This window comes from Cucurbita pepo, chromosome LG04 (genome assembly GCF_002806865.2).
Source record: "Cucurbita pepo subsp. pepo cultivar mu-cu-16 chromosome LG04, ASM280686v2, whole genome shotgun sequence".
In the NCBI taxonomy this organism is placed as follows: domain Eukaryota; kingdom Viridiplantae; phylum Streptophyta; class Magnoliopsida; order Cucurbitales; family Cucurbitaceae; genus Cucurbita; species Cucurbita pepo.
The window spans coordinates 12,466,869-12,487,904 of NC_036641.1; the positions used below are offsets into that span (position 1 = coordinate 12,466,869).

General features: G+C 36.5%; 3 protein-coding genes across 4 annotated transcripts in view; 1 reads left to right on the forward strand and 2 right to left on the reverse strand.

Moving 5' to 3' along the window:
• LOC111793080 (callose synthase 10) overlaps window positions 1-11,492 on the forward strand; it is a 32,263-nt gene extending 20,771 nt beyond the window's left edge. The window contains exons 26-51 of the mRNA XM_023674800.1: window positions 23-183; window positions 310-430; window positions 592-689; window positions 768-858; window positions 1,001-1,161; window positions 1,243-1,352; window positions 2,261-2,395; window positions 2,521-2,589; window positions 2,687-2,855; window positions 3,115-3,236; window positions 4,173-4,288; window positions 4,653-4,768; window positions 4,858-4,941; window positions 5,656-5,768; window positions 5,885-5,937; window positions 6,021-6,197; window positions 6,315-6,362; window positions 6,721-6,879; window positions 8,689-8,802; window positions 8,909-8,997; window positions 9,122-9,280; window positions 9,391-9,493; window positions 10,104-10,223; window positions 10,614-10,664; window positions 10,761-10,943; window positions 11,025-11,492. Of these exons, the coding sequence (XP_023530568.1) occupies window positions 23-183; window positions 310-430; window positions 592-689; window positions 768-858; window positions 1,001-1,161; window positions 1,243-1,352; window positions 2,261-2,395; window positions 2,521-2,589; window positions 2,687-2,855; window positions 3,115-3,236; window positions 4,173-4,288; window positions 4,653-4,768; window positions 4,858-4,941; window positions 5,656-5,768; window positions 5,885-5,937; window positions 6,021-6,197; window positions 6,315-6,362; window positions 6,721-6,879; window positions 8,689-8,802; window positions 8,909-8,997; window positions 9,122-9,280; window positions 9,391-9,493; window positions 10,104-10,223; window positions 10,614-10,664; window positions 10,761-10,943; window positions 11,025-11,264 (3,162 nt within the window). The 3' untranslated portion in view covers window positions 11,265-11,492. The remainder of the gene's footprint in view (window positions 1-22; window positions 184-309; window positions 431-591; window positions 690-767; window positions 859-1,000; window positions 1,162-1,242; window positions 1,353-2,260; window positions 2,396-2,520; window positions 2,590-2,686; window positions 2,856-3,114; window positions 3,237-4,172; window positions 4,289-4,652; window positions 4,769-4,857; window positions 4,942-5,655; window positions 5,769-5,884; window positions 5,938-6,020; window positions 6,198-6,314; window positions 6,363-6,720; window positions 6,880-8,688; window positions 8,803-8,908; window positions 8,998-9,121; window positions 9,281-9,390; window positions 9,494-10,103; window positions 10,224-10,613; window positions 10,665-10,760; window positions 10,944-11,024) is intronic.
• A 165-nt stretch (window positions 11,493-11,657) lies between these two features.
• LOC111793079 (transcription factor GTE10-like) lies at window positions 11,658-18,723 on the reverse strand. 2 transcript variants are annotated; one of them, XM_023674799.1, is made up of 10 exons: window positions 16,349-18,723; window positions 16,205-16,253; window positions 15,983-16,126; window positions 15,547-15,620; window positions 13,178-13,247; window positions 12,978-13,061; window positions 12,780-12,895; window positions 12,639-12,705; window positions 12,398-12,528; window positions 11,658-12,315 (listed from the first exon to the last, which is right to left on the reverse strand). In XM_023674799.1, exons 1-10 carry the CDS (start codon window positions 17,663-17,665, stop codon window positions 12,028-12,030), a joined length of 2,340 nt encoding a protein of 779 aa, XP_023530567.1. In that variant the 5' UTR covers window positions 17,666-18,723; the 3' UTR covers window positions 11,658-12,027. The 2 variants fall into 2 exon arrangements, with proteins under 2 accessions (XP_023530567.1, XP_023530566.1); XM_023674798.1 differs by having other exon boundaries at window positions 15,968-16,126; window positions 16,349-18,722.
• A 564-nt stretch (window positions 18,724-19,287) lies between these two features.
• LOC111793762 (mitochondrial pyruvate carrier 1-like) lies at window positions 19,288-20,505 on the reverse strand. Its single transcript, XM_023675796.1, has 4 exons — window positions 20,111-20,505; window positions 19,834-19,983; window positions 19,683-19,737; window positions 19,288-19,565 (listed from the first exon to the last, which is right to left on the reverse strand). Exons 2-4 carry the CDS (start codon window positions 19,924-19,926, stop codon window positions 19,402-19,404), a joined length of 312 nt encoding a protein of 103 aa, XP_023531564.1. The 5' UTR covers window positions 19,927-19,983; window positions 20,111-20,505; the 3' UTR covers window positions 19,288-19,401.
• Between the last annotated feature and the right edge of the window lie 531 nt (window positions 20,506-21,036).

Here is a 21,036-nt window from a genome sequence, read left to right on the forward strand (position 1 = left end):
CTCATCATTTTGATTTTTGTAGATATTCTTGGCTGTTGATTTGGCTTTGGATTGCCAAGATACGCAGAAAGATCTGTGGAGCAGAATATGTCGGGATGAGTATATGGAATATGCAGTTCAAGAATGCTACTACAGCGTTGAAAAAATTTTATATGCCCTTGTCGATGGTGAAGGGAGACTTTGGTATTATTTTACTGTTACTTTTGTCTTTTGATATCTAAATACTTCTGCATGATCTTTACAACTTTCCTCATTTCTTCAATCTTCTCCTACTGTTGTTTAACTTACTTCATGCATGAACTTGTTTAGGGTTGAAAGGATTTTTCGGGAGATCTTCAACAGTATTTCAGAGGGTTCCCTGGTTATAACATTGAACCTTAAGAAGATTCCAATTGTATTACAAAAGTTTACAGCACTTACAGGGCTTTTGGTACGAGTTCTGATTCCTATTTTTCATTAGTATCTTGTAGTTAATTTTGATGTCAGTTTACAGCACTTACATGGCTCTGGGTAGTTCTGTTTTTAATATGTTTTCTGTTATTTATTTTTTATTTTTTAATTTCAAATAAATTCTAAAGCTCTTTGTGTCAGACTCGAAAAGAAACTCCTGAACTTGCTAAAGGTGCTGCAAAAGCTGTATTTGAGCTTTATGATGTTGTTACAAACGAGCTGCTTTCATCAGATTTGAGGTATAATTCCTAGGGGAGGTTTACTTGGTTAGGAAATGGTCAATGTTCTCAAGTCCTTTACTTCTTTCGATGCTCCAGGGAGCAGCTTGATACATGGAATATCTTGTTGAGGGCAAGAAATGAAGGTCGACTTTTTTCTCGGATCGAATGGCCCAAGGATCTAGAAATTGTACGAATGAGTAAAACACAAATTTCTCGTTCTTGAAAGTCTTTGAAATTCTCCACGCAACGTGACTTTTAGATAAGAATATCGAACTCTTTCTGTAGTTTTTATGCTCTATTAACATTCTATTACCCCCTTCTTGTCACAGAAAGAGCTTGTGAAGCGTCTGCATTTACTTCTTACAGTGAAGGATTCTGCAGCTAACATTCCAAAAAATCTTGAAGCAGGAAGAAGACTACAATTTTTTACAAATTCACTATTTATGGACATGCCTTTGGCAAAACCTGTCAGTGAAATGGTGCCATTCAGGTTTGAAAAAGTTGATTGCTCAAACAACCTCAGTTTCCTATGTTATGTAACTTATATGCTATTTTCTGTTTTGTGCAACAGCGTCTTTACTCCATATTACAGTGAAACTGTGCTTTATAGTTCCTCTGAAATACGTATGGAAAACGAGGATGGCATATCCATTCTTTTCTATCTTCAGAAGATTTTTCCAGGTATTATGTTGGCGTGTTTTCTTGTCAGAAATATTATATTGTAAAACAGTTGTCATTTTACTGTTTGTTCTCCAAAGTATGTTATTCTCATTGAGAAATGGCTAGTTATCCATAGAACTGTTGTAGCTTTTATTTAGTGTCCTTTAGTTTGGTACTTCTTTCACTTGATTTCTTGTTTCATTGTTTGATTATGGATTTTGCATTGTTGTGCTGTACGGCTTCAGTAAAAATTAGTCATGTTGTTTCTCGTAAGGTGTGAACAATCCTGTGTACATAACCGACTTATATTTGATGAATGTTGATTATTTGACCACATTTCCAAGAGATTGAGATTCTAAGTTTGTAATTTTTTTTTTTTTTTTTTTTTTTTTTTTTTTTTTTTTTTTTTTTTTTTTTTNTAATTTTTTTTTTTTTTTTTTTTTTGAAAAAGTCTGCAGACTGCCTTCCGTTTTTAATCTCTCCTTTTTCTTTTTTTTAAATAGAAACAAAATACTTCATTAAGAATAGATATATAAACAGCAGCAACTTGGAACAATTATATGTTCATCTACGTTTTCTTTGGTCTTTTAGCTTGTGTGGTCTCCCCACCAATTGAAAAGTTCACATTAGAAATCCTAACATCAAGGCGAACATGGATTAGTATATTCTCTCAAGAGGCAAATTTGGATACAGTGAATCATCTATTCTTAACTTGTCCTTTTACATATAATATCTAGGTCAATTTTTCAATAGTTTTTAGCTACAATTACCATTTGTTGTTATCCACTTGAGTTTCAGTTCCCATTTGTTGTTAGCAACAATTCCCATTTGTTGAAAGCTTAATACCTGTATAAATCACTTGAGTTTCTCTGTCTCCTCTATTTCTCATTGTTTTTTTATTATTTAATGAGACATCCTTCGTATTTTAGATGAATGGGAGAACTTTTTGGAACGAATTGGTCGAGGTCATGGCACGGGGGAGGCTGAGCTCCAAAAAAGTCCAAGCGATGCTTTAGAGCTTCGATTTTGGGTTTCATATCGAGGGCAGACTCTAGCTCGGACAGGTTAGATTTCTGTGTACTATTGTGATCTCCTTTTGCATTTCTCCTCAGTTGCATGCTTGTTTAGATGTTTGTGGTTAATTACTTTGATATTTTCTGGTGGTTCTGACTCTTGTGAACGTGCACAGTTCGTGGTATGATGTACTACAGGAGAGCTTTAATGCTTCAGAGCTATCTGGAGAAGAGATCATTTGGGGGTATTTTAGCTTATAGTATTTTGTTAGTGTACCCAATTTACTGTAGTAAGAGCCACCGGAATATGGTTCCTTACACGTTTTTTCTTAAAACTAGCAGATGATTATTCTCAAACCAACTTTTTCACGAGTCAAGGGTTTGAATTATCTCGAGAATCAAGGGCACAAGCAGACTTGAAGTTTACCTATGTTGTTTCCTGTCAAATATATGGGCAACAAAAGCAGAGAAAAGCTCCGGAGGCAACTGATATTGCTCTTTTGCTGCAGAGGTACAATACTAATTATTTGTTTTTCTTCTATTAACACAACATTGCCACCTAAATGATACTAGTTCAGTTTAGTATTTTTCTAGGTCTTTAAGAATGATGTAATGTTTTAAAGCTGACAGCTACAATATTTTAGATGTGTAGAGTGGGTGTTTATTGTTTTCTATATCAGTAAAGTGGGGTTTATGTCTAATAAAAGGAAGTATTGGACACATCCAACGTTGAACTAGTTTATGAATTTTCTTGTCTATCTTGTTGCAAGGAATGAGGGACTTCGTGTTGCTTTCATTCATGTGGAAGATAATGTTGGATCTGATGGGAAGGTTGTAAAGGAGTTTTATTCGAAGCTTGTGAAAGCTGATGTGCATGGAAAAGATCAGGTAGTCTGCCTCTTCTTTTTTTACTCGATTTGAATTGTTTCAATGTCCTTGGAAGAATTTGCTTCCATAGAAAATGCCTCTGATTTGAAATTTCTTATTGCAACTGATTACAATCTTTGAGTGAGTTAAGGAACTAAAGATGGAACGAAACTATCTACAACTATAGCAAACTTTGTCTTTTTATAGTTAAATTACGAGTTTGGTCCCTAACTTCTTGACACGGGGAGTATTTTTTTGGAGTTTCAAGCAGATGGGGCATTATTACAATGGTCATCATTCTTTTTTTTCCTTCACTAGTTTAAAAAATTGCTGTCTTGATATCTGTCATCTAGTTGTCCAAAAGTATGGGCCTGCACTCTGAGTAGCGAACAGCTATATCAAGGCTAATCTTTCGGATATTGTGAAGAAAGCTTGTCGCCTATTGAATGTTTAGTGAACTACAGACTTGAATTTTTTGTTGGAGTGCTTTGCATACATGACTCAATCCTTTGTTAATTCGTGTGTTGACCATTTTATCCTTTTGTTTACGAATTAGGATGGTAATATTTATATTCCTGAGCCATATCAACTTCTCTAAAAACTGTGATTTGCATCTAATCTTGTGTACTGATCTTTCCAATTTCTTAGAATGATACCACCTTAACTCTTTATCGCTGGTAGCATCAGGTTAATGCATTTTCTATGTAGCAGGATAATGTGTATAGCTATTTAAAAAATTAGGTTAAAGTTATCGTATATTACACCAATCTTTATCTTATATTCTTTTGGTCTTATCTTTATCAGTGATTTTTTCCATTTTCTTTTTTAATTTTGTTCTTTGTGCTTTTCATATTTTCTATATGTTATTGAAAGCAACATTTGATTTTATCTCGTTCTGCAGAAGTTCTTTTCAGTTTGCATGGTATTTTGATTGCTTATCTTTTTTTTTTTTTTTTTTTAATGTATAGNATCAAGCTTCCTGGAGAACCGAAGCTTGGAGAAGGGAAGCCTGAAAACCAAAATCATGCTATAGTTTTCACTCGTGGAGATGCCGTTCAAACTATTGACATGAACCAAGTGCGTATAATTCCTCTCTCTCTCTCTCTCTCTCTTTCACACACACACAGAAGAGGGTACTTTTATTAATTAAAAATAGTAGTTCCTCTGTGGGAACATTTGTGAACAACTGGGTTCAAAGGATAAGTTAACAATACAATTTATTCAATGTGCGTGTGTTGATGACGCAGTAAATTCAGTAAGATGTTCTTGGATTATGCTACATTCTTATTGGAAAGTTCATTCTTCCTTTGACCCTGTGATTGCTTTATTCTTATTTTTTCATTGTTAACTTAGTGCGTTCCTACTTCACTTAATGCATTGTTCGAGTTATTTCATATGTGCATACAATGATAATTTTGTAAAATGTTCTTTGTTTATGTAGGACAACTATCTTGAAGAGGCAATGAAAGTGAGAAATCTTCTGGAGGAATTTCATGCAAAGCATGGGCTTCGTCCTCCTACCATTCTAGGCGTGAGAGAGCATGTATTCACTGGAAGGTTTGTTTAATTATTTTGAGGCTTTGGCAATAGCAGTTTTCCCTGTACTAATGTCTTCTAAGCATATTCTGTTGGATGCGTTGATGCAGTGTCTCTTCATTAGCATGGTTCATGTCCAATCAAGAAACTAGCTTTGTAACCTTGGGACAACGTGTTTTGGCAAGTCCACTCAAGTGAGTTGTCTCAACCTATCCATGATTGATTTACAAAATGTTGATATGATATGGACGGAGGTTACATTTCAAACCACTGTTATGTTGTTTTAATATGAATATGTGTCTCTTGATGTAAGGAATTTTATTGGAGGAAATGGTTATCCATGTGGTTTTTGTCATCTGTGTCTCACCTTGAAGAGGGTAATGACCATCCAATTAACCTTGCTATTTTAAAATTAGAATCGTAATTTAAAGCCTGTCCGTGCAACTTTTCCCCTCCCCTTGTCTAAAGCCTTCCATCCGCAAATCCTCTTTCTTGGCAAGTAAAGATAAAAAAGTTGATAATTTAAACTGAAATTCTATGTGGGTGGTTTCTCGATTGAATGTGAATGATGATTGGAAAGATATTTAAAAGGCCATTGATATTGACTTTGAATCCATTTTTTCGGTTAATCCTTTTATGGATGATCAATTGTATTTCAATTGGCAGATACTAAATCATTTATCCAAGGCAAGTTTTGTCTCTTGTTCCAAAAAATTCTAAGAATAGAGTTGTAATTTGGTATTTTAATTCACCGATTTGATGCTTGATGACTTTGTTATTATTTGTTTAGTGTATTAACACAAAGGTGTTACTTTGTTTGCTAAGAGGTGAAATTTCCAACTCAGAGAGCTATCTTTTAAAACTTTTGTACTCATGATAAATCCTTTATGTTTGTGAAAACTTTTCAGAGTCCGAATGCATTATGGGCATCCTGATGTGTTTGACCGTATATTTCATATAACTCGAGGTGGCATTAGCAAGGCATCACGTGTGATCAACATTAGTGAGGATATATATGCAGGTCATTTATTATGAAATTTTATTCATTTTTTACAGTGTTTACTCGTTAGTTTTCAGCTCATTTCAAGTTATTTATTTATTTATTTATTTATTTATTTATTTACTTGGTGGTAACAGGTTTCAACTCCACTTTGAGGCAGGGTAACATTACACACCATGAGTACATTCAGGTTTGATACCATTATGTACATTCATCTATTTCAGTTGAACTTCCTTTGCCTTCGGATTTTTGACGATCATTTACTCTGTAAAGGTTGGAAAAGGAAGAGATGTTGGGTTAAACCAAATTGCCCTGTTTGAAGGGAAAGTAGCAGGTGGGAATGGAGAGCAAGTTCTCAGCAGGGATATTTACAGGCTTGGGCAACTTTTTGATTTCTTCAGAATGCTCTCATTTTATTTCACAACTGTTGGTTACTACGCATGCACAATGGTTGGTTTGCTTCCTTGATCTAATTCTTCTCTCTTCCAACATATTTTGAATCAGTCTAATTGATTTTTGCTAGTATCTGGATCTTTTTCCTTACAAAATTCTTTTTGTTTAATGCAGATGACAGTTCTTGTGGTTTATATATTCTTGTATGGACGGGTTTACTTGGTAATTGACATTTTCCACATTCTTGCATGTCATGATTTTGTCACGAATGGTTACTTCAATGATATCTTTTGGGTGCTTTGTTTTGCTACAGTATTTCAATTATTTTGTGTCTCTCATGGAGTTATTTGAAGATACACATACTATTGATTAATGCTTCTATGCCTTGGGACAAATTCAATGTATTAACAATCTATGCATCACCATGAAACATAATGTATCAAGTACTGTTACTTATATTTAAAGCTTGATTACATGAGTTTCATCGTGCTTGATACTGACTTGTTGGGTTTCCTTCTATAGTATGTTCAAAGATTTGATTAGTCGTGAAAGAGACACCAACTTTCCTTGAAAATTTCAGGCGTTTGCTGGACTTGATGAAGCAATCTCAAAAAGAGCAAAAATGTTGGGAAACACAGCATTGGATACCGCATTGAATGCTCAGTTTTTGTTTCAGATTGGAGTTTTCACTGCAGTCCCTATGATAATGGGTTTTATACTTGAACTTGGACTGATGAAGGTAATCTATCAATTCGTTACCAGGTTTTTTTCTTTCTGAAATATAATTTCAATTGATAAAAATAAGGAACATTGCTAATGAATTCACAAGATAAAAGTAATAATTTCTTTTGAGAGAAGTAAGGAGCAATTTATCTTGTTTGTCCTAAAAATTTCTTCTGCTACTGTCTTTCCACATTTTATGTCAATTACATTGTTGATATAACGACGATCACTCTGATTTTGTGTTTAATCTATACGCCTCAATATAATTTGGATTAGGCTCATATCTTTTCTAGGAAAGATCCAAGCAAGATCTTAGGTTTTCAGGTACGTGCACCAAATTCTTGAGAGGCAAGATAATGCCAGGAGCAACTTGTAAAAGTATTCCAACCTTCACAATAAACCAAATTCGGGGGCTCAGATTTATTTGAGGATATGTTAACTATTACTATTAAACACTAATTATTCACCGGATGACCCTTCCTAGTCTTGAGGAACTGTTTTATGAGCAGTAGATCTAATTGTTGCCGCCATAACTTTAGGAAACATGTTATCCGATGATTTGGTTGTCTTAAGGATAGGGGGAAAAAACTTTGTACTCGGAACAGAGTTTGGTGTTTCAACAAGAGCCTGAGCATCGTTGGTGCAAAATTAGTCTAGTTAGAAAGCTATATGAAAATAGTTTCAAAATAGAATTTGGAAATGACAACAAGGCTCTCTTTTGGGATTCCAACGATATCTCGATGAGGAAATTCATGAATGGGCCAGTCTATCACATCTCCTTTCATCAATTACTGTGAGGAACGCACATGATTCTTAGTTTTGGCCATTGGGTACCTTTAGTGATTAGTCTTTCTACTTTACTCTCCAATTGGACTTCTTTCTCGTAACTTTCTTGAATTGTGGGGGTTCTTTCCTCCATTTACTCATTTATCGCTAAAATTTGTTTCTCTTCTTTAAAATCAAAACCCTCTTTTGGTTGTGGTAGGATGTTTATATAGGAGTGGGTCACTATAAAGTTTCCTCTATTTTTTACAGTTAACAACAAAAAGTTGTACTTAGTAAACCTGGAATATTTCAGGTAGGAGGAATTTGGTGGATAAGAAATTAAGTGTTTTTTAGAACTCCTTAATGCAGCTCAAGTCGTTTGACAGAATAATTTTTTTTGCTACAAAGATCAGGTAAGTTCATTAATGATTTTTTTTGCTAGAGATCTGATCAGATGGTCTTGCTTTTGATAAAGCTCACAGAAATCCTCAATTTGTTAGCTGGTCCTTATTTTTGTGGGCATGTCGACACCTTGGATAGAGTTTGAAAAAGTGTCCATATTCTTCCAGTGTATGCTTTGTAAAACACGATGGAAAAGCAAGATCATGCTAGGTATTATGCTAGGCCTCATGTTTGGTCCTCTTACTTTTCATTAAATCAATGGAAATGTAACATCAACACATATGCTGAGGTTGAAGCCTGGCTTTGATTCAAATTTCTTTCGAGTTCCGAAAAGAAAGTTAGGCATCCACCATATTGATGATGGAAAAATTCTAAATTGAAGGCACTGCTGAGAATTTCTGAATCTTGAATTTTCCTATGCTTAAATCCTCCCAAAATCTCAGTCTCCCACCAACTTTCATCCGAAGCTTAACTCAGTAGAAATAAACCCAAACTTCTTTAATATCTGATCTAATCAATGTGTCAGACCCCTAGTAGCATATCAAATAGAGGACTCTTTTGATGCACAGCTAAACTGAGTTACTAATCCAGATTGTTGAAAGCTTTCTGGTAATGGTGTTCATACGATGATTTTGTTTGGTTTATTTGACATTTGCAGGCTGTTTTTAGCTTCATAACTATGCAGCTTCAGTTGTGTTCTGTCTTCTTCACTTTCTCTTTGGGAACTAGAACTCATTATTTTGGAAGAACTATTCTCCATGGTGGTGCCAAGGTATGTTTTGTTCTATTTGTCTAATCTAAGTAAAATAATTGAAAGTTATTTACGTTTTTTCCTGTTTAAAACCTCAAATATTTGCGCATTTACAATTCATCTACAGTATCGAGCAACTGGTAGAGGTTTCGTGGTCCAGCACATCAAATTTGCTGAAAACTATCGCCTCTACTCAAGAAGTCATTTCATCAAGGCGTGAGTGATTTCAATGATTTTTCATTTAGGAGTTCTCAGGATTTCATTGCTCAGTTTTTTGTTTGGAATTTGTTATTGCTGGTAAATGAAAATGTGTAAATTATGACAATAACTTAATTCTCAGGCTTGAGGTTGCATTGCTTCTTATTGTCTACATTGCCTATGGGTATTCAGAAGGCGGAGCAAGTTCTTTTGTTTTGCTTACTCTCAGCAGTTGGTTCCTCGTCATCTCGTGGCTCTTTGCTCCTTATATCTTCAATCCATCTGGTTTTGAGTGGCAAAAGTATGTCTGACCATAAACGTATTTATAAAAAAATCTTCCTTTTCAAGTTTTATTTAATCAGAATGTTCCGGTTTGTTCAAATAGATATTATGATCTTACTTGATAATCAGGACTGTGGAGGATTTTGATGATTGGACCAGCTGGCTATTCTACAAAGGGGGAGTAGGGGTTAAGGGAGAAAACAGTTGGGAGTCATGGTGGGACGAAGAACAGGTGAAAGAGCTTTCATTTCTTTACTTCTTCTTCTTTCTTTCTTTCTTTTTTTGTTTTTTTTTTTTTTTTTTTTTTTTTTTTTTTTTTTTTTGTTGATGAGAAAAATATAGTTGGTTCCTGAAGAGAAAACCAGGTTATTGTCTTGTACCCAACTTTAACTCAAGAAGTTTCATCTCAACATGACTCTTTGACAGGTAAGCAATNAAGGAATCTAAATTTTTTGTTCTAACAATAAAGAATTTCTTATTGATATAATGAAGAGGATTAAAAATAAAAAGGATACAAACTCTCCGAGGGAATGTAAAAGAAAAATAAAAACAGCAAAGAAAAACATATAGAGAACTATGAACCAAAACTTTTTCATAGACCTAACGAAACATCACCCGTATCAAAAATGATTCTGTTATTGACTTTTGCTACCATTTTGAGAAACTTGAGAAAATTAGGGAGGGCCTTCCAAATTTGTTCCCAAATGGGCTGCTATAGCTTTTACTATGTACTTCTCAGAAATAGCAGAGCAGGCTTCATTGATAAATAAAAGAAAGTGCAGTACTTAACTTCTATCATATTTCAACTTACCTTTATTTTTCTTAATTATTTTTCCTCTTAGGCACATATTCAAACATTGCGAGGTCGAATTTTGGAGACACTTTTGACTGTGAGGTTCTTTATATTTCAATATGGCGTTGTGTACAAACTCCATCTCACAGGAAAGGACACATCACTTGCGGTAACCTCTTTTTCCTTGGTTGACTTTTTCTTATTCTTGATAAGAAAATGAAAAGTAGAATATATGTTAATCCTATATTTAGTCAAATCTTGAAGTTCAATTGGTTGGTTGCGGCTGCTGTGGATGAGCATGTTACTTGATTTTGATTTTTCATCTGAACTGATGGTGTTCAGCAGACTTGGAAGTGTGTTGGTTTTTCCAATTGTGAAGAAATATGGAAGTACTTGGTTGCATTAAATCATAAAACAGAACTTGAAATTTATTAGCTTCTACATTGTGAATATAACAGTAACTATGGGAGATTGCTTTGACTCTTTATAGCGTGCAATCGCAAGTCTGATTGAGATCATTCGCTTCTCTGATCTAACAATTGTCTTCGTGTTTGTTTAGTTATATGGTTTCTCGTGGGTGGTGCTTGTTGGAATTGTTTTGATATTCAAGGTTTGTACAAGTTCCTCGCCAATTCTTTACCTCATCCACCAATTTGCTCTTCAAATGTTTCAATGCAATTCACTCTAGTAATTCTTCTCTCTGCAGATCTTCACCTTCAGTCCTAAAAAATCAACGAACTTCCAGCTATTGATGAGATTTATTCAGGGTGTCACAGCCATAATTCTGGTTACAGCGCTTGGTCTAATCGTTGGCTTTACTAACCTGTCGATAACCGACTTATTTGCTAGTGTTCTGGCGTTTATTCCAACTGGATGGGCTATGTTATCTGTAAGTTCAATATCATTTAAATGAGTTGATAATGGCAAGCATCTTTGTTTCTAATCGTTCTCTTCTGGTTGTTTCAAACAGTTAGCAGTTACTTGGAAGAGAGTAGTGAGGAGTCTAGGCTTGTGGGACTCGGTGCGTGAATTTGCCAGGATGTATGATGCTGGGATGGGTTTGATAATATTCGTGCCCATCGCATTCTTGTCCTGGTTTCCATTCATTTCCACGTTCCAGTCTCGTCTGCTCTTCAACCAAGCTTTCAGCCGTGGGCTCGAGATCTCGCTCATCCTTGCTGGAAACAAAGCTAACGTTGAGACGTACTGATTTTAGCAGAGAAGAACACATTGGCAGCAATGTAGATAGATATTCTATTGTAGACGTTACTCAAATCTTCTGTATCATGCATTCATTTCTGAGTTGTGATTGTTAGATTTTATTAGGGTGGTTCATATATTAGCGTTTGTTTCAATAGGTTGGTTGGAGTGGGGAGGAAGGCAAGACTGAGTAAGTTTATTATATATTATGGGGTTTTTTCCTCTTCCTGTTTTTCTATCTAGGTGTACTCATCGTTTCATTTCGATTCAAAGTTCAATCATGTTTTCCCTCTCCCTCTCGAGTCTCGATTAGCGGGAAAATGAGTCTCGATTAGCGGGAAAATACGCCTAATCAAGTACGTTCTGCAATCTATAATTAAAGGTCAAAAAGCAAACAAATTTATACAGACAAAACTGAATAGTGAACCATAGTATTCTTTTTTTTTTTTTCTTTTTCCTTGATCATTAACATCCTCTCGTTGTGTTCATACATTGCCAATACATCGCTTCCAACTTTCGTCCTAACCCAAAAAATCAAATGAATTCAGCAATGCCAACACACATCCGACCAATAATCCCAACAACGCCAACTTCAGCTGCGCTCATCATTTTCCTGCCAAACCTGCTTCAATTTTAACGTTTTGAAGGCAAGGAAAAGTCATGGAGCACAGTGGCTATTAATGGATCTTTGAAGACTATCACAAGGCTGCCTGTGATGGCCTGCACATCCATTTACCACGTTCAGACATCTACAAAGAAAACCAACAAAACTCCTAATTGATTTCACCGTCTTCAACATCATTTGCTGGCTTGTTAACACTCTGGGGTGGTGGTGGTGGTTCATTTACATCCTCTTCCTCTTCATCATCCACCTTCATGTACAAGCCAAGTTGTTCCAAGGGATTACTACCTTTAAGCTTGAAACTGCCATATCCATTCTGAGAATATTCTGGGCTTGACTTCTCTGTGAAGTTCGGTAGCTGCTCGTCGTTTGAAGCCCTAAGCATTTCTAGATCCTCCATGAATTGACTGTTCTCATTAATATCAACAGTCCTCTCCATCTGCGTGATGGTAAGAATACAGCTTGAAAAAATTCAAATGGCTAGCACAAGATAATGATTATATTTATAAACTCTATTATACCTTAAGTAAGGCCTGACGTGCAGCTTCTCTATCCAACTCCCTTTTCTTCTTTGCTTCAGCCGCAGCTTCTGCTTCTGCCTTCCTGTGAGCATCCTCTGCAGCTTTGGCCTCTGCTTGCAACCGGGCTTTTTCTGTATGGAAAAAAAACATGAATTATCGACTTCTGAAATGGTCGTGATCACACTATTCTTTCTCCAGTGTGATTATGTCCTGTCTCAAATTCTGAAGTAGAGACTTCAACCTTCTCTTTTCTGTCTTTCAAGTTCCTCCCTCTCCATTCGCACTTTTTCAGGATCCCGCTTGTCACCCTGTAGCCAACTCACGTTAGCGACCTTCCAATAATAAACGACCAATCATAAGTAGAACCTCAGGTTTAACAAACCTTTTCAAGTGCCTTTTCTCGAGCTTTCAGTATCGTGTCGGCAAATCGGTTTCTCAATAAAGCTGCACGGTATAGCCTGTCAGGGGAGACTTGCCTCTTGGATGGAGCACCCTCCCCTATAATGTTAAGCATCGAAGATAAGTTGAAGTTCTAAAACCATAAGGCAGAAAAGTTTATCATGATGCTTTCTTTTCTTACCCTCCTCTTGGTAGCTATCCGTGTCAGTAGTGTTTGTATTGCCCTGAGCAGATTGCTCAACTAGACCAATTCCATTTTCTTCAACTGCACAGTTAGGGGAAAACAGCTACTTCATCATAAGCACTGATGATGAACAAATCACTGGAGGCGAAACCTCTGTCAGCAAACTGAAGATACAAGGTTTAGCACCTGATACTCACAATTTCCAATTTCTAAATCACCAACTTCATATTGCTTCTGATCCACATTTGTTTCAGAAGACAAAATTTCCTGACATGATAAAGGAAGCCCAAGTAAATTTGTGCAACTCATTCTACGTGGCTATTCTATTAGAAATAGAAGTATTTAAGTACAATGACATGCACAATTATCTAAATACACAATAACTCCAAGGATATAAAATCCTGCACGCAAACATTTCACAAAGCATCATCACAACTATGAACATTAATTTGTTTCATATTTCATATACAACCATGAACAATAAAGAAACACTCGGTCAGTAAATTACTCAAACATTTTTAGCCCATGACAAACAAGAGAATTAACTCATAACTCTGAGTTAATATAAAAACTTATATTTGAAGTCAATGTTCCCACTATGAGTTGTAGGTAGGATTGTATAGTTCCCGAAGCAGGTGGAGGAAACTTCTGTACAAAGTAGAAAAATTGAAAAGCTATTAGTCTTTCTAAAAGTAGGAAATTGACACTTTTTTGTCGCCAATTTATGATTGACAAAAACGTTATTGCATTTTGTCCAACGTCCGACACAAAATTGGGGGATGATGAAATTGAAGATTGAGCTTCATTTTCGAACATGCTAGCTGACTTCGCTATCACAAGTAAACATTTAGCTTTCATCTTCTCAATGTACTCTTTATTCGGAAGCAAATAAAGAAGTAGATCATCTTTTATCCTTTGTCCTTTTACAGTAAAAGAAATTTGTGCTTGAAGCTCTCTAACAGATATCTTTACAACTTTTCTCCATGTTCTCTTTGTTCGGAAGCACATAAAGAAGTAGACCATCTTCTTTTCCTTTGTTCTTTTAAAATAAGAAAATTCTGTGTTTCGTGCTCTCTAACTAGATACTTTGTAGGAAGAAATTTGCTTCAACTGGCTATGACGTAACCCTTCAAAACGAGGGCTAGGAAGCTTTAGTCTAATGTTATAAAATCGTACTTTCAATTATATGATGGGAAACGATAGAATTTTCAAATAAAAAGAGAAAATTGTGGAGAAATATTTGAAAGAGCAAAATTTCATGTCTTGTTTTGAGTTTCTATACATATATAGTTTAGAAACCATAGTCCCTGAGTAAATAAACAGTGCTATTATGAGCTCCATTGGAGGGTTTTCTTCTGAACCACACTAGCTCAATCAACTTCTCTCCCTAACTTTTCACTAAGCAACGAAATGATTTGAATAGACAAAGATGATCAGCTGATTTATCTACACTATGCACTAAGCTCAAAAGGATTGTTACGAATAGCCCATTGGAATCAAAAGACCGATGATACTACGAAAATAAAAGAAAATGAAAAGTTTGGAAGAATATCAAGTCCCTCCCCTCTCCATGCATCCTCCCAAAATCTAATTAGGATCGCATAACTAAGAAAACAGTTGATAGGGCAGAGAAAAGTCACGACCAAATAAAAGAAAATGAAAAGTTTGGAAGAATATCAAGTCCCTCCCCTCTCCATGCATCCTCCCAAAATCTAATTAGGATCGCATAACTAAGAAAACAGTTGATAGGGCAGAGAAAAGTCACGACCAAATAAAAGAAAATGAAAAGTTTGGAAGAATATCAAGTCCCTCCCCTCTCCATGCATCCTCCCAAAATCTAATTAGGATCGCATAACTAAGAAAACAGTTGATAGGGCAGAGAAAAGTCACGACCAAATAAAAGAAAATGAAAAGTTTGGAAGAATATCAAGTCCCTCCCCTCTCCATGCATCCTCCCAAAATCTAATTAGGATCGCATAACTAAGAAAACAGTTGATAGGGCAGAGAAAAGTCACGACCATCAATGAGTCGTCTACCATGCACATAAGGAAATTATATGCAATAATACTGCAACACACAGAATTTTTCTTTAAAACTAATTATAATAAAGAAAACTATTTAACCAATAAAACTTGGTTGTAGAAATAAAGTTGCATTTTGTGTTAAGACTTGTGACCCCATTAAACATCAAACACAAAAGCCAAGAGGAATCTATTCCCCTTGATTTAAATAAAAGAATTACGATTAAAAAATCAGAATAGCGACATGATAATTCGGTAATAACATAGATATACTAAAGCTTATTTTCAATAACATCCTTTATATTACTAATAAGATCTATTTGTCCTTCAAAGTTCACTTCTAAAAAAATAGAACCACACATCCAATGCCCTTGCCTTACCATTAATTGCATTACTCTGCCAAATTAAATTCCTTAATCCACACCACTGATTTCCCCTTGAGATGTGTAAATATTTAGTCTAGAAAAAAGGTAATGCGTGAAAGGAGGAAAAGAAAACATTCTCCATATAGTCCTAAACAATGGAAGTTTTTGGGTTTTCAATACCTTTGGAGCCGCATCACTATCTAATGCTTTAGCAGCATTTGATTCACTCGCCGATAAACTATCTGAGCCAGAATCTGCATGGTCGAACAGCAGAATACTTTTAGATTTGGCGTGAGAGAGAGACTCGTCAAGTTATATTACAGATTGATATTATAAAAAATAATGAAGATTACAAAACAATTGTCCAGTCATACATATCTAACATAACTACGAACACGCCACAATCCTAAATTCAAAAGGAAGAAATCCTTGCAATAGAAACTCCCAAGGAAACAGTACCTCAAGTTAAAAACCCTTTTGAAATTTTTTTTATTTAGAATGAATAGAAGAATGCATAACAAAGTTCAAAGTTTTAAGTCAAAATTAAATGATAACACCAGAAATTAATGAAAAGGAATTAGGGGCAGGTAACAACACCAACCACTTGATGTAGAACCTGATTCACTACTCGAGCTACTGGAATGACTGCATTTACTCTCTCTATGGACTGCATCTTTCTCTATCTCTATTGGAGGATAGCTTGAAACAGGAGGGTCATTTCCACCAACAATGTCTACATCATCATCAAGCCGACCATTTCCTAACAAGGGAAAAATGAAAATTTAGAAGATCCAGGAAATCAACCTTCATTTTGAACATAAATCTATCCATGAATTACCTCTACATGGTGGCATTGATGAATTGCTCAATCCTGATTCGTTGCGAAGCTGCTTAGTAGAATATGACAGCAATTAGAAGTCATTGTAATCAGTGCAATTTTAATGATAAACACGTGAAAATGAGAATGGAAACATGTATACACCTCCACTACACAAGGTTCAGCCGTTGTGCGTTTCTGCTTCTCCATTATATAGTCGTCCAATTTCTTCTTCAATGCAAACAAGGTATCATCACTAAGAGTATCAATATCAATTTCAATCTCCTCCTCACCCGCTAGAGGATTAGAACTGTGCTCCTTTAGGAAATCAATGATGCTTTCAGGCAATTCTCCCAGCAACGCCTCCAACTCCACACTCAGTTTATGCTTCTCCTGGTCAGTCATGATTTTTGACACACTGTTTGGCTGAATATCAGGGCTATTAGTAGGGACTTTTGTCTTTTTTGAACGTGACACGGGCAGAGTACTTTCAGCTTCCTTATGAACAATAGTGGCTGAAGATACTTGACGTTGTTCTTCAGTTGTTACAGGGAGCTTCTTCTCTATAGTTTTCCATCTAACTTCAAAATATTTACTTAGGGTCTTAGCCATGACATGGACGTCATTCCCGGGAGGGTTGTAAGTCATCGCATTTGAAAAAGTAAGTCGAACATCTGCAGCAAAATCCAATGGATGTGTGTATTCTCCTGCAGTAATCTTCGACTTCACAGTGCCCAGATCCATTGGATGCTTTATAACAGTGAAATAATCTGGAATATTCAACTTGACCACATCAACTGGGGTGTTAAAAACCCAACCAAATTGATGCGACATCAAGCGAGGCAGCAGCTGTTCACATTGTTTCAATAACAATGCTGTCGAGGAAGCAGATACAACAGCTGGTTTAACCGACTCAAACCGCCCAGATGAGCTTCTTACAGCTGAAGGGCCATTGCGCCCAGAGGGCACTAGCTTTTTAGCAGGAGGAACCGATACCTCGGACAACCTATTAGAAGTCTCTGGAGGAACTCCCCTGTGCTGATCACTATAACTCTGAATATTACTCGACGATGAAACAGCCAAACTCGAACTAACGTCAGAAGCTTTCTTTTGCAGAACTCGGACCTGCTCAAGTTCTAACTTTAACCTTATCTCTAAACCTTTCCTTTCAGATCGAGACAATGATGATATAGAAAAAACTTGAAGAGGAGCACCGAAACAATCATAACCATTTGCATTCATACTAACACGCTTTCTCTTGAAGGCCCGTGGATCATCTAGAGATGAGATTCCAGTATCCATTCGTCCAGAGCTCCCTAACCCTTCTGATTCGCCAACAGTTTCCACAGCATGTCGGTAATCTGGAACAAAACCAAAAGAAAGACCTTTGGAATATTTCCTCGATTTCCCCATTACCTGTGAAAGTGAGTACTTTCTCGATTCCTTCTGTCCAGCAAACTCAATAGGAACAGTCGGTGCCATAGGATTAATTCCCAGCAACTGCACATGTCAACTGCAACCATAAACTTTGTACCCGAACTATGATATTCCAATCCATATTATATCAAAATTGAAGCTCCGCCCAATGTAGAAGTCCAGGTTTAAAGAAATATGCGCGCAGTTATTTGTTTGTAGCAAGCAACGAATTAATTTTAAGTTTGGTCTTTTGACATTGATAAATAATCTAAGAAGATTAATACTTCATCAGAACAACGGTGTCCTGTGGTCGACCAGTGCACGAATGGGTTGCCATTTGAAGGAATCCCAAAGCTCGTGAAAGAAACTCACTATTTCCTCCCTGGATGAATTGAAACATCAACAGGTTGACAGAGAATAGGTTCAGACAAGTTCCCAGAAGTCACTTAAACAATAGACAATGACTAAACAACCCAAACCACAAAAATCCAGTGGCTCAGTCCAAGCAATTGAAATCCCGGCAAACTCAGAAGCTTCGACCACATAACCATATATTCCATGAAAACAAAATTGCTTCCTCAGCCCATCACCTCCTGCCGTCGCAAACATCAGCCTCACTCCTTAAGAGAGACTTCCGCCTTCGGAAGAACCCAAAATGAAAAGGAGAAGAAAATTCGAGAAGGAGAGAAAATCGAAATATATGAAGGGCAGAATATAATCCAAGATCATGAGATAAACCCCTCGAAACGAAACCCTAGATCGAGCAGGAGTAAACGAAATTACGCCAAAAATCAGAACAGAACAGGAAACGCGAAAAAGGCAAGAACTCTATGAAGGCGCTGGTAGAAATCCCATTGGAAACCTGGATCACGAGCAGAGCCCGTCGCTCGCAAAGCAAACCAACCCCGGAAAGACGATAACGTCCTTTACAGAGAGATGGAGAGAGGAAGGGGGAACTGCTGAGAGAAATAGACAGTTGAGGCCGGAAACTCAGATTGTTGGACTGGTTCCGTCTTATTTAAAGGCCCGCTGGCCTCGATCCCCGCCGCTAGCAAACGAATCTGGGCCGTCCATTCTCTCCCCTCCAAAGATTCCAGCCATGGTATCTAAACCCGTTCAGGCACGTCCGATTCAGATCTATCTGATGGTGTCTTTCTTACAGAAATTATTGCCACTAACTTAAACCTAATCCAAATACCCGTGAAACTCTCGCGAGTAGAGAGTTGTGGCAACTCGCGCTGGGACGCGGCAACGTGTCATATTAGGTGCCTGTTTTGTTTTACCCGCGAGTGAGGAAAGTTTGATGGGGACGTCGACCACGTGTCTGTTTGACTTCTTACGGCAGCAAGACGATGTGCTGGATTTGGCGTCCCTCTCTTTCATCATTATTCTTTTTTTAATTTTTTTTTCTTTAATTTTGATTATGATCTTAATAAAAATTAAAAATTAAGTTAACACCACTCTATTTCACAATTAATTTTACAATGTTTAAACACTTTAACTTGCATACAATTAGTTTTTATCGTTTGAATCAATATTTAATCATTTTTTTATTTGTATGATTGTTGTGATTAAGTTGCTTTAATATTTTTATTATCAAATTTTAGCATTTAGGTCAAGCTATTTAAACAGATTTGATTCATTGGTTCCTTTAGGATTAATTTTCTAACTTAGTGATACAAAACATTGATTACAACATTGTTTATTGGGGATTGGTATTGGGGTAACACATAAGAAACAGTAATTCGAAACAGCAACAATGGAGTAATCATATTCATACCGCCATTGAAACGAAGAGGAAGCTACTCGTTGCTGTGATTGACACTCTTCCTCGTTCCCATCGCCCAACGGGAGAGAAGATAGAGCTGAACAGTTTCATTCGCGGCGTGGCATCCCATAAGCAGATAATTCCGAGGCCGAACCATATATCCAAATCTCATGCCAGACAGCGAATAGACGCACAAAACTGCAGATCATCAGCACACTCGTTACAATTTCTTGTTTATTATATTCAAAAAAGTTCATCCGTGGAACATAACTTATTTTGGTAAAATCGAGCATGAACAGCACAAATTTTTTGAACCTGCCGTCATTTTGCCGGATATCTTATCGGCTGGCTTTTTCACATCTGCCAGCCCCTGCGATTGAAGACACCACAGACAGAGAAGAAGTTGAAAAAGGAAGATGAGAAATCAAGACTCCAGATATTGTAATATTAGATTAACAGATCATACAGCAACCACGAAACCGAAGTTTGCAGCAGGTCCCCAAAAATGAGTTGTTTTAGGGCCAACAGGACTGTTGAGGAACGCTCGGAACGAAGACATCGAAGCCGCCTCGAACTATTGCTTTGGCTGCCGCTACGAATGACAATCGCACGGAGGCTAAGAAATTAAAGAAAATCAAAAGCAATAGGCAAATCTACGAAAGTCAGTCCAAGGATGTATCCTTAAAATTGCTATAAAATAAAGGAAAGAAAGAAGAGCAAGAAATCGATTTCTTAATCTTTACCATCGCTATCACTTTTCCCTGCGCGATAAACTTTGATCTGACGAGTGAATGCGTAATCGAATAGGAAATTTCGCGATTAAAAAATTTGATCAGTGAATTTGGACTTGATTGCGACCGAATTTGATCGATCGAAGATTAGGTATCTCCACCGCAAATTGCCAGAGCCGCTCGAGGAACAGAGCAAAAGAGATAAGAATATCTTGAAGCAAATACACTAATCCTGAGAGTGTGGAACCATGGCGAGGAACAGGAACTTGAAGACGAAGGTCGGAATGGCTGGGCGGCGGTGGTGCAAACGAGAGCGCGGCGCGGAGGAGCATGCTTTTTGTGAGCCTATTTGGCGGGGTTTGCGGATAGCAACGACGATAGTGCTTACCCGTTTGTTGGCAACTTCTACCAACTAATATTAAAAAAATAAGAGCATATTCATAATATGATATTATCTTTTCATTCCCAACGTTATGTATATTTTTCAATTTAGTTTTTAAAAAAGTTCCAAGTTGCTTGGTTCGTATAATTATTAGAAAAAAATGTGATTAAGACGCTTTTCCCTTCAAAGAAAGATATTTTGTCACGTCTTTCTTCTTCTATATATATATATATATTTTTTTTAATAAAATTTGTTATTATAAAAAAAAAAAAAAAAAAAAAAGGGTACGGGCCATCCGTTGGAAGCCCAATGGAGAGCTTTCGGCCCAATGCATAACTGTACACGTTGCCCATTGGATAACACAGCCTTAAAGTTAATAGACACGTGTCCATAATAACAACTACCCCCACAAAAAGCTGACAGTGAAATTACAAATATCCCCAATTTTAGGAAAACGACAATTTAATTATTAATAGAAAGCTAAATTAATTTAAAATTTCCAATTAATTCTACCTCTAAAAAAAATATAAACTTAAAAAGAAAAAATCAATAATTC